This window comes from Podarcis melisellensis (assembly GCF_964234715.1).
Source record: "Podarcis melisellensis genome assembly, chromosome: 10".
In the NCBI taxonomy this organism is placed as follows: Eukaryota; Metazoa; Chordata; class Lepidosauria; order Squamata; family Lacertidae; genus Podarcis; species Podarcis melisellensis.
In genome coordinates this window covers 19,274,938-19,291,378 of record NC_138542.1, presented here as the reverse complement: position 1 = coordinate 19,291,378, position 16,441 = coordinate 19,274,938, and the positions used below count along the sequence as shown (strand labels likewise).

At 41.6% G+C, this 16,441-nt stretch overlaps 2 protein-coding genes across 2 annotated transcripts in view; both read right to left on the bottom strand.

Annotated features, from left to right (window-relative positions):
* Nucleotides 1–5,048, bottom strand: part of IQUB (IQ motif and ubiquitin domain containing) — a 34,728-nt gene extending 29,680 nt beyond the window's left edge. Inside the window, exons 1-6 of the mRNA XM_081928834.1 lie at nucleotides 4,825–5,048; nucleotides 3,041–3,846; nucleotides 1,555–1,689; nucleotides 974–1,141; nucleotides 698–873; nucleotides 322–477 (exon numbers count right to left, since the gene is read on the bottom strand). Of these exons, the coding sequence (XP_081784960.1) occupies nucleotides 322–477; nucleotides 698–873; nucleotides 974–1,141; nucleotides 1,555–1,689; nucleotides 3,041–3,846; nucleotides 4,825–5,033 (1,650 nt within the window). The 5' untranslated portion in view covers nucleotides 5,034–5,048. The remainder of the gene's footprint in view (nucleotides 1–321; nucleotides 478–697; nucleotides 874–973; nucleotides 1,142–1,554; nucleotides 1,690–3,040; nucleotides 3,847–4,824) is intronic.
* A 3,308-nt stretch (nucleotides 5,049–8,356) lies between these two features.
* Nucleotides 8,357–12,699, bottom strand: NDUFA5 (NADH:ubiquinone oxidoreductase subunit A5). The gene is made up of 5 exons (XM_081928867.1): nucleotides 12,574–12,699; nucleotides 11,340–11,384; nucleotides 10,793–10,909; nucleotides 9,620–9,685; nucleotides 8,357–8,547 (listed from the first exon to the last, which is right to left on the bottom strand). Exons 1-5 carry the CDS (start codon nucleotides 12,592–12,594, stop codon nucleotides 8,446–8,448), a joined length of 351 nt encoding a protein of 116 aa, XP_081784993.1. The 5' UTR covers nucleotides 12,595–12,699; the 3' UTR covers nucleotides 8,357–8,445.
* Between the last annotated feature and the right edge of the window lie 3,742 nt (nucleotides 12,700–16,441).

Here is a 16,441-nt window from a genome sequence, read left to right as displayed (position 1 = left end):
TCCTCCCCACCCTGAAAATCTGCTCCACAGGCCGGGGGGACCCTCCAAAGAAGATTTGTGCAAGGAAGGAGATGAAGAGAGAGTCCTGTTATGTGAGTGGAACTCCACTTGAAGCACTGTGTGTGACTCATAATGTATTAAGATGAATGTGAGTCCCCTTTAAATGTAAATTTCACTTATCACATTTGGGATTTGCAGTTTAATGTTATAGGTGTCTAATCAATAGGACTTCTCTTCAGGTAAGTGGGTTCAGGTAATAGGATTGCAGGGTCTTTTAATCTGCTGGGTTAAAGATGATAATTCAATGGATTGAGTACTTACTGCCTGAAGTCTTCTTGCATGGTATTCATCAGCTGTCACATACCCTTTTGGTTCTATCAATCTGTCAGTGACATTTGAAATATAGACACCAATTTTGGTCATCTGAGTGGAAGTTGAATTTCTCGTATTTTGCAGCTTTTTCCTCTCAACAACTGTCTAGAAATAAAATTATTCATTTTAATGATCACATAATAAAGAGAGGCTGTCCTAGAAACATGGGACAAATTAAAATGACTACAAAGCACATTTACAAATGGATGAAGAAACAACTCATATAATTATAGGATTCTAATTTGTTAGAAGCTACTTAGCTTTCCAATCACTTTATACGATTATTTTCATATTAGTGCTTTATTTTGTACTCTGGTAAACATACCTGTGTTGACCTACAGAACTCTTCATAGCCTTTGTCTGGACGTTTTTTGGGGTCTGTCTGTGATCCCGCATTATGATATTCTGTGCCTGTTTCTTTATGTCTATATCCACCCAAAAACGGTTTCTGAAAATTTGGCCTTTTAATTGACACGTTTACTTCCTTAAATGTTTCTGCATCTGTTCAGATTAAACAGTATTATTAAATTATACAGAGGATGTTACAGAGTAATACCTTACCAGAATGAGCTAGAGCGCAAGTTGCAACATTGCTGTCTACCTGTTTGCACTTTAAAAGTTATAACATCAGGCATGTAGTATTCCTCTAGGAGTTTAGATGCTTTAAGGGGAAAGTTTTCTTCATCAAGGGAGAACATATCAACTTGTATGGTCCCATAAGGTTTAGCATCAAGATTCCATAGTGTTTCACTATTGTCAGTTATTCGCCCTAAAAGTAAACAGTGATTATTAATATTTCACATCAAATAAAAAGATCAACATTTTCTTTTTTTAGAAAAGAAAATTAAGGATGGTTTTGGAAATGCAACCAAACTTAGGGGAAGCCTGTGGCAATGCTGTCCCAACTGATATCCCAGTCAAAGCTTTTTTCTCCACATCCATCTTCTATCTAGTTCGTCTATTATAAAGCAAGAGTTTAACAAAGGAACTACTTATCTTTATGAGAATGACTCAAATTAACATCAAGACAAATTGACATAGACCAAACAAAAATTGAAAACTAAATAAGACAACAGCAAAATACGAACTCTCTCTAGCAAATTACAACTTTTCTGTTGCTGTTGTTCATAAGCAAACCTTGATCAATACTCACTCTAATTCTCACTAGTGGTTTATACATACCTAGCAACATAATTTGTAAAATATCCAGTGGTACTTTTAAGCGTCCTGCGAAGTACTTCTTCATTTGCTCCACGGTTTGGTTAATGTTAAAAGACTTAGTGAAAACCTGGATAGCAGGATGTAGCATGAATCGAACTGGAAAAACAAAAACAAAAGATCTGTTATTGTATTTCATCAACGACAGATTCTAAAAACTGTACTGTTTAGTTAGATGAATTAAGTCAAGTTACTGCTGAATTTACCTTTCCTTCTCTTCTGGCCTTGGTAGAATTTTTTTTTTAATGTAACAGATTATGTGACATGTTATAATCTACTTCTTTTAAATGTAATTATTTCAAGATCTGCTATTATAGAATAATAACTATGACACCATTTAAAATAAAAACATACAGAAAAGAGACAATGATGTATAATCCTTTAGCTGTTATAATGATCAGAAGCAGCAACAATTTACTCTATGCACACACCAGCAATATATACCTTGTACCCAGAGTGGTGTCTCTAGATATGAACAAAACTTAATTTCACTTGCACGGGGTGTGCAGGACCCAGACCACTGAAATCAATTGGGAAGCTTTTGCTCATATGGACAGCTTTTGTACAAATGCTGGAGTACATGTATACAAAAAAATAATTATTTCTCCCACATACAAATCTGACAGTGCAATTCTAGGCATGCTTACTGAATATCAAAAGCCACATTTAGGAATGAGCCTAACTTGGTTGAGGTCACCATGTAAGTATTTGTTGCCAAACCCATGGAGGCTTGGCAAGCTCCTGAAACTGACCCTTTTCAGTTGAGGGACCCAAATGGTAGCATTCATTCTCCTACTCTATAGCTTCAGCAAACTGCATCACAGTGATTTTGCAAGACATGACTCTTCCATGCAGCTTTCGGCATTTTTTTTCTTGTCATTTTTCTGTAAATTGGTGGTTGCTATACAATGTTTAGTTTTTGTTTTTAGATTTATTTGCTGATTTATTTTACTATCCTCCTTGTACACTTCATTGGGCTCAATTTGTGGGAAAGAAGCATATAAACCGAGGTCCAGTGCCAAGGGCCTTCTTGCAGTTCCCTCACTGCGAGAAGTGAGGTTACAGGGAACCAGGCTGTGGCGCCTGCCCTGTGGAATGCTCTCCCACCAGATGTCAAGGAAATAAACAACTATCTGACTTTTAGAAGACATCTGAAGGCATCCCTGTTTAGGTAAGTTTTTAATGTTTGCTGTTTTATGGTGTTTTTAATATACTGTTGGAAGCTGCCCAGAGTAGCTGGGGAGGCCAGGCCAGATGGGCGGGGTACAAGTAATAAATTATTATTATTATTATTAATAATTATTTACTAAGGAGCCACTAGCTGGAAGTGATTTTAGTGGACCTAAGCAAATGACGCATTTCAGTCATTAACATTATTAACATCATCTAATCAGTAACAGTTCTTAGTAGTAAAGGCAGAAGCTATATAAAGTATCTGATAACTGCCCACCTGTTACAGTAGCTTCTTCGGTACTTGCTTCAGACTCTTCTCTTTCAGATGCTAACGCTTCTGTTAACAAAGCACTTGCAGCATGCATATGTGCTGCAAAATCAGCCGCCCTTTCAGAAAAACTTTCAGCAGCACCAACAGAAGCAGCATCAGCAGCAACTGTGATATTAGATGCATCTGTGTCAACTATAGGTGTTTCGATTTTGACACCAAGATCTTGGACCTCTAGAATAGCTTCCTGAAACCCTGGGACCACATCCTGGGATTTTGGATGAGCTTCCTCTTCTTTTTCTATCACTTCCAAACCCTTTGTCAGTCCGTCTGCAGTAGCTGGCTCCTGAACCCCTTCTGCAGCAACGCCAGGTTCCTCAGTTGCAGGAAGATTCTGGTCCTGTTCCCCAGCAATGCTTGGCCCCTCTACTAATTCCTCCGCAGCAGCTAGTTCCTCAGTGGCAGCCGGTACCGTAGCAGCGGCTAGTTCCTCAGTGGCAGCTGGGTCCTCAGCAGTGGCTACTTCCGCCATGACAGCCGGTTCCTCTGCAGCGGCTGGTTCCTCAGTAGCTGTCAGCTCCTGTAGTGGTTCCTCAGATTCACCCAATTCACGTGTTGCTAATTCTGGGCCTTGTTCCTGCTCCATAGGCAGGTTTGTTTCATTCTGCTGTGTTGCACCTGTCTGCTCTTGTGTAGTTCCTATAGTCTTGGCACTTTCTTCTGCTTGGTTTGTTTCAGAAGTTTCCTCTAAAACTTGCATTTCAGCCTCTGCTTCAGCCAGGCCACCTTCCTTTTCTTCTGGATCAGCCATTTTCCTGAAAGAAGAAGTACACCTTTTTAACCTTCACATGAGCTGAAAGCATAATTTACAGGGAAATGTGAACAAAAAAGTACATTTAGTCCTTTGTCTTGAATAACTGGTTGCCCGTTGTACAACACAACTGCTGGGTGGATGGACCTCATCCTACTACGCATACACGAACTATAAAATTTTGCTGTGTTGTGGGGCCGACTACTTTTACATTCCAGAATGCAACTTTAGAGACTAGTTAAGAGCATATCCCATGGACACTAAATGAACAGCATGCTTTTCTTCTTTGTCCAGTTACAACTCCTACTTTTCTATGCTGAAGGACTTAAAAGAAATCTACATTTTAAAACTTGTCATTGAAATTAGGTTTCTTAACTAGTGAATCTACTCATTAAAATTAATCTCCCATCTATCAACATTGGTACATTTTAAGGGGGCACATGCAAACTATTTGGACTACACAGAAATGATTGCATTTGGAAAGTTAAGCATGAATAAAAGAGAAAAATGTTGTTTAAGGAGCAGCAGCAATCAGCAAGCAGCACCTTTATTTTTTAATTATAATTTTTATTTTTTTTATTTTATCATCAATTAAATCAAGTGGTATCACATGTACCACGTCTTTAGTGCCCGACGCGCACAGGAACTACAGCTCCCAGAATGCAACACGAGCTAGCCATCATTATTTATGTGAGGCGGAGGGAGGGGACAAGGAAAACCCGCTGCTCAATTAACCCGCTCAAAACCAACCGACTACTTGTCCCGAGGTGCTTTGCGCCGCCGCCATGACGCCATTTAAACGTAGCCCTCGCGCACAGCATGTCGGGAACTGTAGTACAGCGCTCAGCTTCACGTCATGGCGGCTCCGCCTCAGCTCCTGCTCCCTTCCAGCTTCTCTGCGTTATTCTCACGCCGGGTGGTTAATAATGATAATAATGATAATGATATTAATGACGCCATTAATAAAGGCGGAGGAGCTCACCGTAGCGCTAGGTCCTCGCGTAAGTTCCCCGAAGCGGCCGCTGGATCAGCCCGACCCGCTCCGCCTCCAAGCGGGAACGGAGAGTCGCCGTATCCATAGCAACCGCGGCGCCGCCAACTCTCGCGAGAGGAAGGACAAAGCGTGCCAATCAATGTGTAGCTGAAGGGGACGCATGCGCGACACACTCTTGCATGCCAGGAGTTTTCCATACAGCGGGGCTGGCGAGGTGGAGGGTGCAGGCGCTTGACTGCTGTGCGGTGCAAGCGGGGCTGTCAGTACCATCGCCAGGCTGTTATTTTGCGCGCTAGGCAAGGCTCACTACTTGCACACAACCCCAAAAAGAATGCTTTTGCAGAAAAATGCCTTGCAGAAAAAAAGCACAAAACCTGAAACTGTTCCATTTATTCTAACGTGCAAGAATACTGATGAATTGGAAAAATAAAAATGCAGCTCCCTTCAACGATTGAAGACTTACACAAACTCGCAACATATGAACAAGTTGCATATAAACGCAGAATTGCCATGGACAAATTCAATGGTTTTTGGAATCCATTCTTACAAATACTGTTATGTAGTCTTTCAATTTCATTGTCCTGCATGGGACAATGACAATAAAGATATATCGTATTGTATCGTAATAGGTTAAGATCTGGTGAAGTACAATCACGATTTTGTAAAGTATACAGTTTTGGGGTTCCCCCCCCTTACTTTCCCTTCTACAGGTGCTGTTTCTCTTTTATTCTCTCAATGTTTAGTGCACATATGGTTATGTACTTTTTAACTTTTAACAAAGATGTTGGGGAGGGGGAATAAGTTATACCACAACCTTTGATTATCTTCCTCAAATACAAAAGAAAATGTTTTAGCACAAAAACATCTTCTGAATTGTGATGTAAAAGTTTAAGTCTCTTCAGAGTGTCAAGTTTCAGGCGCACAAAAACCTTGCTTTGCTTGCTGCTGAGCTTTCCCTGCCTTTCAGAGGGTTGGACTAGATGACGCTCATTTTGTGAAAAACTAATTCTAATGTATGAATTGACTTTAAAATGATAAAATGCTTCAACATATAAAAGTAAAATATCAGAATTTTTAAAGATATAACAAAAACTAATGGGTATAAAGCTGCCCTCTGAGATCTGCATCCCAGACAGTTGCCTAGCTGATCTAATGATAGCACTAACCCAATAAGAGAGTTGTTTTTGCAGCTGCGCCTCTTGAAGATCCCTCTCCACACTAAAGGCAGCACTGTCCTCTTTGACACCTGTGTATTTTGTACCTTGGACTAGGTGCATAAAGCTGCATTCTAAACTTTAAAGCACACTAAATTGGAAGTAAAAGCTTTACAGGTTTGAATGATTGGCTGCCTTTATAAACACTCATTTTGTTTTAAAAGGGGCATAGAAGTGCAGTGTCACACTACGGCAGAGTATGAGTTCACCACAATACAACTTCCGGGAAAGCTACATGGCATTTATTCCCTCTATGTCAGGGCTTGCCAAATTGTGGCCCGTGGACCATCAACTGTCCAGTAGCATCACTCAGGTGGTCCCACGCCACGGTGAGCCTGTGAATTTGTGATTGACATGTGATGGAACATTAACGATCCAAATTTAACTGTATTTTCATTGTTTTTTTCTTATATTGCCTTTCTTTTCTTTTACTAGTTGGAATTCTATGGAATTCAGTTTAGATTGCTATGGAGAACATGGTAACTGTATAATATTTGATAAGCGAAACAATGTTCAAACATACCAGAAATTAACACAAGAAGTTAGCCACCTTCACAAAAAGTGAGGAAAGGAGCTTGAAGCCAATAAGAAAATTCAAGTTTTAGTCACAAGGATACAGGCTTTTCATCTTGGTGAAATTTGCAAGAGCATTTGTGTTGCACTGATTTTATGTTTCTTTTTACCATAGTCATCTTCATCCAGTTGTGACCCTTCCTTCTGTATTTAACGTTTACCACACTGTTACACTTGATGCCCTCTAGTGGCTTTCCTTCTAAAACACAGTATTTTTTACAAGATAGCAAATAACTGTGTTTACAGGTGCCATCTAACACCAAGCATTCTTCAGTCACAGTGATTTGAAGAATTACAGTACTTTAAAATATATTTCCAAGCGAGCAGCAATCAGCTTTAAATGTCAGTAAAGCATAAAACCAGGGGTGGCTCCTCCATATGTTGTTGGGACTCCAGTTTCTTTCAATCTCAGACAGCATGGCCAATGGTCAGAACTGATGGGACTTAAAGAACATTTAACGGGCACAGGCTCCCCACCCGCGTCATACAGAGTAAAAGTTTTATTGTTGCATGCACAGGTTTTTGCTATCCCCAGACTCATCAGTAGCAGCCTCTTGCCCTGGTGGCATCACTTTGGCTGGTAAGATAGGAAGGAGCAAATCTTTGCTGTTTGGGAAGCTGCCACTTCCCATGCCACAAAATGAACTCACCAAGTCACTTCTGAAAGCTTCCCTTTTTCATCCTACCCAAGCTAGAAAAGAAAACAAGGTCAACTACAGTGGTACCTCGGGTTAAGAACTTAATTCGTTCCGGAGGTCCGTTCTTAACCTGAAATTGTTCTTAACCTGAGGTACCATTTTAGCTATTGGGGCCTCCTGCTGCCGCCGCAAGATTTTTTTTCTCATCCTGAAGCAAAGTTCTTAACCCGAGGTACTATTTCTGGGTTAGCGGAGTCTGTAACCTGAAGCGTCTGTAACCCGAGGTACCACTGTATTACTTGGGGGGAAAGGCTAATGAACCAGAGAAAGCAGGCAGCTCTGCTCTGCCAATGGAAACAGCATGGAAATTGAGAACTGTTCCTTCCTCCACAGGGATACAAAACTTAGATAGCTCTGGCACATAGGAAGCTGCCTCATAGAGTCAAGGGATTGGTAATCTAGATCAATGTTGTCTACTCCAACAGGCAGCAGATGCTTTGCCACTAAGCCCTTCTCCTCTTCCTCTGAGAGTGGAGGTAATCCATGGATGACCTCCTCCTCCAATACAGCCTATGTTATTAGCAGCTTGTTCTAGAACCTAATAGACTCAGTCTTTCTCCTGTGCACATAAGAAATCCAGCAGGGAATAAGAGAGTTCGGGGGGGGGTTGCGCTCCCTCCCCTTCCACAAGCATGGAGACTCAAACAGGTACTATACCAAAGCAGTCCAAGGAACAGGAAGCCTGTTCATTTCTTCCAAATGCTCATCTAGCCCATCTGCTTGTTCAAGAATGCACTGGGTTGGAACCCATGCGCTGGGTTGTTGGTGGCAGAGTGGGGGAAGAAGGTTCTTATATGCCCTATACAGATTCCCATACATGCAAGTGTCTATAGAATTTAAGATTATAACAGTTAAATTGTTGAGAACCAGTCACACCTGGTGGCAAGTTCACAGTGATCTTCCAACTAATGGGTTGTAATCAATGCTAGTCATATTCAGGGAAGATGCACTGAACTAACATGCCATTAATTTCAACAGGTCTGCTTTGAGTACAGCTTACTTGGATATATAACCAATAATTATAGCAAACAAATCTTAGGAGTAGAATTAAGATATTTTTCATTCATGTCCAGCATACATTTGATTACATCTTTTTCACTTCCAAAAGCTACAAATAACATTAACTATATTGGCCATTTCCACTGATCAGATGGAGGTTCTTCAACCAAAGGCTCCCAGGGTCGCCACTGCACCATTTTCCTGGCTAAGCTGAGCTCACTTTCAGCCTGTTTAAAAAAAAAAAAAAAATTAAAAACCAGCCTTCCCAAAGTTGCTGCATCTAAGATAGACAATTATCCACTAGATCCACTAATTACATACTAAAATACAGATTTTTGTTGACACTGATTTTTATTAAACAATTTAATTGGTACAGCACTGGAATACATAAACACTTTATATCTTCTGACCAAGTCTTTTGACTGTCAATGCACCAAACAGCAATGTACACAGTAGATAGTCTGGTAAAGCCTGCTTAGAGCTCCGTAATGGGGTAACAGAGAAAACAAAGGGGGGAAGTCAGCACTGTGCTCTTTCAATAGTCCCATCCTCCCAAATATTTCAGATAGCCCAATGGAATGGTCTCTCCTACCCCCACGTGCTGTTTTGGGGGTTTTCCAGGCACCCCCTCCCCAAGCCCATTGGGAGGGGTATAAAGGGTGGGGAAATCATTCCCTGTTGTGCTAGCAGGAGTCCTTGCACTGACTCCTGATTGCATGCCTAGTTAGTTGTATGCAGGCCTCAACATTTTTGTAATAAGGGTTTTTGCTACCAATATTTCAAAGAGTACCATAGTTTTGAGGGGCAGTATAGACAAGGTTATGTTAGAAAAGGTTCCATCAGTGTAGCAAATGCTGTCGCACTCGTCTTTATATCTGCCTTATTAGGACATGAGAGGTTAAGCGATCGGCTACATTGCTAGGAATTTTTTTTTTTCTATTCAGCAGCAAAATTTAGTTTGCCATGTATAATAACACTATATTTGGTGAGATTCAGTGAGACTTACTTAAAAGTAATCAAAGGATTGCATTGTGGTTTTTTTTATAGTGACAGTTAACATTTCATATTTTGCTGCAGTAAAGGCTGGTCTCCATATTGACATCAAACAGACTACATTTTTTTTACAGAGGACCCCCCCCCCCCCAAAAAAAATAATGTCTCACTTTCAGAATTCAGCATTTTAAACAGATAATTGGATTCCTTTCATTTTTTTTCCCAGAAGAGCCTATAAGAAACAGTTGCATATTTGGCAAGTACTATATTTGCTAAATAATTAGATATTTGCAAAGAAGATATTACCTGCAAAATCACTTCTTCTATCTGTCCACCATTGATTTTACTTTCCAGTTTTTGCACATCAGGTTCCTGCAAGTTCAAGAACAAGTGAAAGGCTCAGATGTGCTCTGATGTTTAACTATATCTAACACAATGAGTATTTTCCAAAAGTGGCATATAATCTAGAATAGTAGTTCTTTCTCAGAATGTCAAAAGGAATATGAAGCCATAGGTTGCCAGCTGCATATGTCCACAACCTTTCAATTCAACAAGCAAGTAGTAGTTCAGATTACCCTTATGGAAAAGTTAAGGCTTTTCAAACATCAGATATGATGGGGAAACCCACCCAGATGGGCGGGGTATAATAAATAAATAAATAATGTTGGTATTTTAACCATTCAAGGGGGGGTGGAAATTAAGTTATGATGGAGTACTAAAATGTATATCTTGATCTGATATTGACAAACTTGCTAAAAGACATTAGGTAAGTAGACTATTCTTATTCTGGTCTCCAGAGAACACACAGACATACAAACCTATACAATACAAAACAAATGCACTGTATAACCTATAACAGTTCTTCTGGGATGAGTGCAAGATGAAACTAAAACCAAGGCTGCAATCCTATAAGCCCTGCTGAATTCACTGGAAACATTTGAATGAATGATCCTCAAGGAATCCACACACCCAGTAGCCCTTAGTTCCTGGTCCAGTGTTTGGGTGAGAGGGGAGGGGTTAATGTTTTGTTGCTTCTGTTATAACTATTTATTTGTGGTTTCCTCTTGCATTTTTATTTTGTGAATCACCCTAAGATCTTTTGATGAAGGGTGGTATATAAATCTAATAATAATGATGATGGTGATGCCAAAGTGTGTTTTCCTTCAGCTCTGCAGTCTTGAGAGAAGCAAACTTGCTACTGCTCCTTCTCAGGTCAATGGATGACCACCTTGCCTTAATACCCTACTTGAAAGGGTGTGTGTATGTGTGCAGCCTCCCAGCTGCCCTAGATTTTACAGCTGATAGGAGAGGCCAGAGTGGCCTTTCTGTTCAGCTCTCCAGTCCCATGGCAACTAGTGCCAGTTTATGATGCATCTCTATTGGACAGCATTCAAAAAGCAAATGTGGTAAGTGAAGCAAGGGACAATAGGCCACTTGAACAATATAATTTGAGATGCTTAAAATGTATGACATACTTACTGTTTTTACTATATCAAACCGCTCATTTACAATGTTCTCCGTATACTTCCTATATGATGCATCTTTGGGCATACTATCCAGAGCAGCAAGGATTTTTGAGTAGAGTACCCGGAGGCGCTGAAAAGATCAGATAGCAAACATTAATTTAAGGTGAACCATAAAAGTCTATACAGTGAACTAAGAATTGTAATAAAAATGACTATAAAGTTCACAGCTTTCTTCAGTAGCAAAGGGAACAATTCTGCAAAACTATTAGAATCTTAACCACCTCAAATTCAAGATACTGGAGAAATTGCATGTTAAGGTAGTTAGAACATTAAGATTAATTACTTTAATAAATCTAATGCAACATATAAAATGAGCCAACTTAACATTCAGAAGCATGGAAAACTCTAGTTATTGGAAGACTGCTGATTTACTTCTTGGCTATGTGCACAGTCAAAACAGTTCTTCATATCTCAACTTATTAAGATGAAATATGCTCCTGGTAAGCAATACTTTCCTCATGTTTTCTTCAATTACAAATGAGCAAATGCTTTATACTTACCTCATGTGGTGCCTCACATACAGCTAGCCCAACTAGTCCAGTGGTCTGCAGAGATTTAAAAATAGATAAGTTTAATAAGTATCCTTAATTAAGGATCGTTTTAAGATGAGTTTTACATTTGCGTGTGTATAAAAATATTGTTTCTGAAGCTCAAAAAATGCTTTTGTTGTTTGGATGCTGCACCAAGCAACACATCCACCACATCATAGAATCACAGAATTGTAGATTCTATGGGTCATCTAGTCCAACCCACTACAACGCAGGAATCTCAATCCACGACACCTGCTTAAAACTCTCTAACGAAGAAAAGTCCACAACCTCCCAGAGTCTGTTCCATCGTCAAAGAAGCTCTTACTGTCAGGAAGTTCTCCTATTTCCCACGCTAAAGACACCCACCTCCTTCAACCATTCCTCATGAGGCTGGGATCCCAAACTGGAAGATCACAGAACTGTAGAGCTGGAAGAGACCACGAGGGTCATCTAATCCAAAACCCATTGCAATGCACGGGTTTCCAGATCCTTGATCATCTTGATCCTTGACACACCCAGGACATTACCCCAAAGCTACTGGAAACTTGAGGCGAGCAGCTTCACTTGCATGGACCAGAGTTTAAAAAAGGATAACTACAGTGCTTTTTTTTCCTGGGGACACAGGGGTACACATACCCCTAAACATTTTGTGAATCTAATGGGAGAAGAAATTAATTTTTTTAAAAAAAAATTTCTTCTCTAGCACGGTGAATCATCAGTTCTTTTGCGGTGGATCGTCAGTTCCATTGCTACCCCCAATGGCAGCCTTTCGTCCATTTACTGTATTTATTTTTCCCGATTTGAACTATAAAATTGTGATTTTCTTGAGTCAAAATGAGAGTACCCCTAAATTTTTTTTTAGAAAAAAAGCACTGGATAACTACAACAACCCAGCCCTTTTACCAGGGGAGCTGCCACAAGACACCAAGTGATGAGTCTCTGGTGACATTTATGTCCCTCACATCGGGAAACCCTGCCAGACAGGCAGCACGCATAAGTTATTATTAACGCGTTCATGGCAGCACGCATAGGGTTCGCCTCATCCTTGGTATCTTCGCAGCCAAGGGGTCAGGCTGCGTCCCCACTGAGGGAGCCACAAGCAGCCTCCCCTCGTCCTATGAAGCGAGCTTTCGCCCTTGGTTAAGCAACCCGTACGAGGGGACCCGCACGACGCCCGCCCCGCGACCGACCTCAACCCTCTCACCTTCTTCAGGACTCCGGCCATAGCTACTATATGTCAGCTGCCGCGCGCAAGGGATTCTGGGGCAACAAAAAACAACAACAACAGACCAATCCGGAGAACCTACGGAAGCCGGCGAGCCAGTGAAGGCGACGCGCGTGCGCAAGCCGCCGGCTGTAGGGAAAGGCAATGCCTCCGAGGGCGGAGGAGCGCACGCCAGCGCTTCGATCACATGACAGGGCGGGCGGAGCGTACAGGCAACCTCCGCGTGAGCATGCGCAAAAGGGCTCTGCGTCAGAGACGTCGCGCAAGGTCGCTTCCGTGTCAGAGACTTAAGATGTACATCTCTGTATGCCCGTAAGACCAAGCCAGGATGCGCATGCGCAGAGCGAAGGTTTTAAAACGGGAAGCGCTTGGCCTTAGTCGCTCCGAGCAGCTATTGGTTGGTTTCCTCCCGCTGATCTCCATATTTCTCCAAGAGGGCGGGGCGTGTTGCGGGAGAGGTTGTTTTGCACCCGAGTGGCTCGTGCTCGGAAGGAGGGTCAATGGTCGCGCGCGCGCACAGTTTAAACAATATATTCAGGGTAATTTTCAAGGCGGAACTCAGTTCCGGCTCCCATCAAGTGGGCGCCATTGCCATTATAAAAGAACGAGGGAGGCGTTCATGTTGAGTTCTGGCACCTCTTTTTCTAGGAAAATAGCACTCTATATATTTATACATATTTTATATTTATATTTATACATATGCATATTTATATATATTTATAAATATTTTATATTTATACGTATACATATACAGTATATATATTTATAAATATTTTATATTTGTTTGGGATTTCTAGGGTAAATTCTCGGTAGGTTTAAAACAAAAATTCCCACCTAAAATACGGAGCTAGCGCTACCGCCCTACCTTTTCATAGCGGTGGTGGACGGCTGAGGTAGTTTTGAAAAGTGCCTTTGAATATGTTGAAGCGCTGCACAAATTCCTAATTTCTGTTGCTCTCCCTCAGGTTGTTCACACATATTTGGTTCTTCGCGCTCTCTTTTTGCCTCCAGCATGGTCCCCTCAAAGGACCATTGCATTACTTAACTTGTTGCTTTTATAGGCTGCTTTTCTGCCAAGACGCCCAAGGTGGTTTGCAATTGCAAAATACTGAAGTAATCAAGTAAAATGAAATAAAAGTTGGTTGTGCAAGTGGTCCAGCTGGAGCAGACCTAGAGGTTGCTTTTAACTCCTCTCTCTTCTTCCTTCCCACAGGGATCGCTGGCTGCTAAGGAAACGTTGCGCTTGACAGAAAGAAGACTGACCCCTCCATACACAAACTACCATCACTGCCCCGGTTTAAAGCATACTGCATCTGTTGTATGCTTGCATTAAACTTAATTTTCTGCATATGAAGGTGCCGCGTGGGTTGGCAATAAGGTGAACACGGTTTATGGTCACCTGATAGCCAGTTGGCCCGCTGCATATTGATCCAACATAATAAAGTGGCTAAAGAAAAGGCTTGAAATTATGAGTTCTATACCTGTTAAAATCCAAGTTTAGTATAAGGAGCTCACACTAAATTTCATTTCATGATTAGCATTTCCACCGTACCCCGTTCATGTTGTTGCCAGCTCAATAATCAAGTGCTTTTACTGGAATGTGGCCTAAGATTGCAATCAAAGGTACAGTTATTTGGGAATAAGTCCCACTGGACTCAGTAAGATGCTTCCAATAAAAACCTCAGATAATTGTGTTTAATCTCCTGTGTTCTGTGTGCACACATGTACAGGTAACGCACATCTTACGCTTATTTACTTAGAATAATAGAATTGTAGAGTTGGAAGGGACCACAAGAGTCATCTAGTCCAACCCCCTGCAACATGGGGCTCAAACCCATAGCTCTGAGATTGAAGTGTCTCATGCTCTACCAACGGAGCTATCCCAGCTATCCTGTGATCCCAGCTTTACATGGGTAACATGCATATATAAGTAGGAGAGTGAGAAATTCTGCCCTCCTAGGGCTGTCTGAAGTGTTCGAAACTCCCATTGTTCTAGGCGCATATTACGACAGGGAATTTTATTAGCATGAGCAGTTTCTGAGCTCTGGGTGCAGTACTGCACCTGAGATTTCAGATTAAAACTGCAGAATGGAAGGAAAGGCGGACCTTTTTCTGCCTCCCCACTTCCAGCTATTCTCTGAGGACTGGAGAACAGATATTAAGAATATTACGGGAAGGACTAGAGCATGTGAAAAATGAACACAATATTTCAGCTGCAGTTCATTTTCAGCTTTGCATTCTTGTTATAAAAACAAGCGTGACTAGACATTCCATTGTTGCGCCCATAACCTAGGTTCAAGGTGCCATTTAGCTGCTAGCTTTCATATCTCAGTTTCTAACACTGGCTTTCTGAGATCTTGTGGGAGCCCCCTTGCAACCTTCTCAGAGCCTTGGGGATTTAAAAGCTTTTCACATTGCATGGCAAGGACAGTTGGGCACTGGCTTCAAGCAGGTGGAGCTGTTGCAGGGGTTCTTCTGGCTTTGCAGGATTTTGCTTAAACGTGATAGCCAGGAGCATAACCCCTGTGTAAGAGGAGAGCTACCTGTTTGTAGAAGCCTGCCTTCCTACCAAATGAATTAATAATTACCATCCTGTACTGAACTAAACAAGGACATCTTCCCAACTATTTTGTAGCCAGCAACCATACAAGTATTTCCCTAGCTGCTTTCCACTCTATTTTTTAAAAATTAGCCTAGCAGTTTAAAAGTAATGGTAAAGAACCCCTGACAGTTAAGTCCAGTCATGAAGGACTCTGGGGTTGCGGTGCTCATCTCCCTTTACTGGCCGAGGGAGCTGACGTTTATCCGCAGACAGTTTTTCCGGGTCATGTAGCCAACATGACTAAGCCGCTTCAGGCGAACCAGAGCAGTGCACGGAAACGCCATTTACCTTCCCGCCAGAGCGGTACCTATTTATCTACTTGGACTTTGATGTGCTTTCGAACTGCCAGGTTGGCAGGAGCTGGGACTGAGCAACGGGAGCTCACCCCATCGCAGGGATTCAAACTGCCGACCTTCCGATCGGCAAGTCCAAGGCTCAGTGGTTTAGACAACAGCACCACTCGCATCCCTAGCCTAGCAGTTAGTGGATTGTATTTGCATTGCTGCACAATGGGCTTGTCAGCATGTTTGGCATTGCAGTGCACCCTCTGGATACAAATTTAATTCATTCCAGGGGTCCGTGTGCACCCCAAAAAAATTGTATCCAGAGGCGCCGCTTCTGTACACGCTTGCAGTATATTAGAGCGCTTCTGTGCATAGACGAGTGGCGAAACTCAGAAAAATACTTCCAGGTTTGCTGCTTTCACAACCGAAAGTTTACGTTACTTGAGAGTACAGTGGTACCTCGGGTTAAGTACTTAATTCGTTCTGGAGGTCTGTTCTTAACCTGAAACTGTTCTTAACCTGAAGCACCGCTTTAGCTAATGGGGCCTCCTGCTGCCACCGCGCCGCTGGAGCATGATTTCTGTTCTCATCCTGAAGCAAAGTTCTTAACCTGAGGTACTATTTCTGGGTTAGTGGAGTCTATAACCTGAAGCGTATGTAACCCGAGGTACCACTGTAATGTAACCTGAGGGTCTACTGTACTGAAAACAGTATAGTCCTCCCACATTTTGAAAATCCCACTAATTAGAAGGGGAGGAAGCAATATGAATAGCTATAATATCACAGGAAAAACAAGCATAGAGGCCAAAGGAAATTTACATTCAGGTGCACAGAAAAGATATGTCAATGATTGTAAAGAAGCACTGAGCTATCATTTAAACTTCATTGGCCTTTAATTTTGAAGCATGGTGCATCACGTTCTATTAAATGTCACTCCCTAACTTACCAGAATCAACATCAC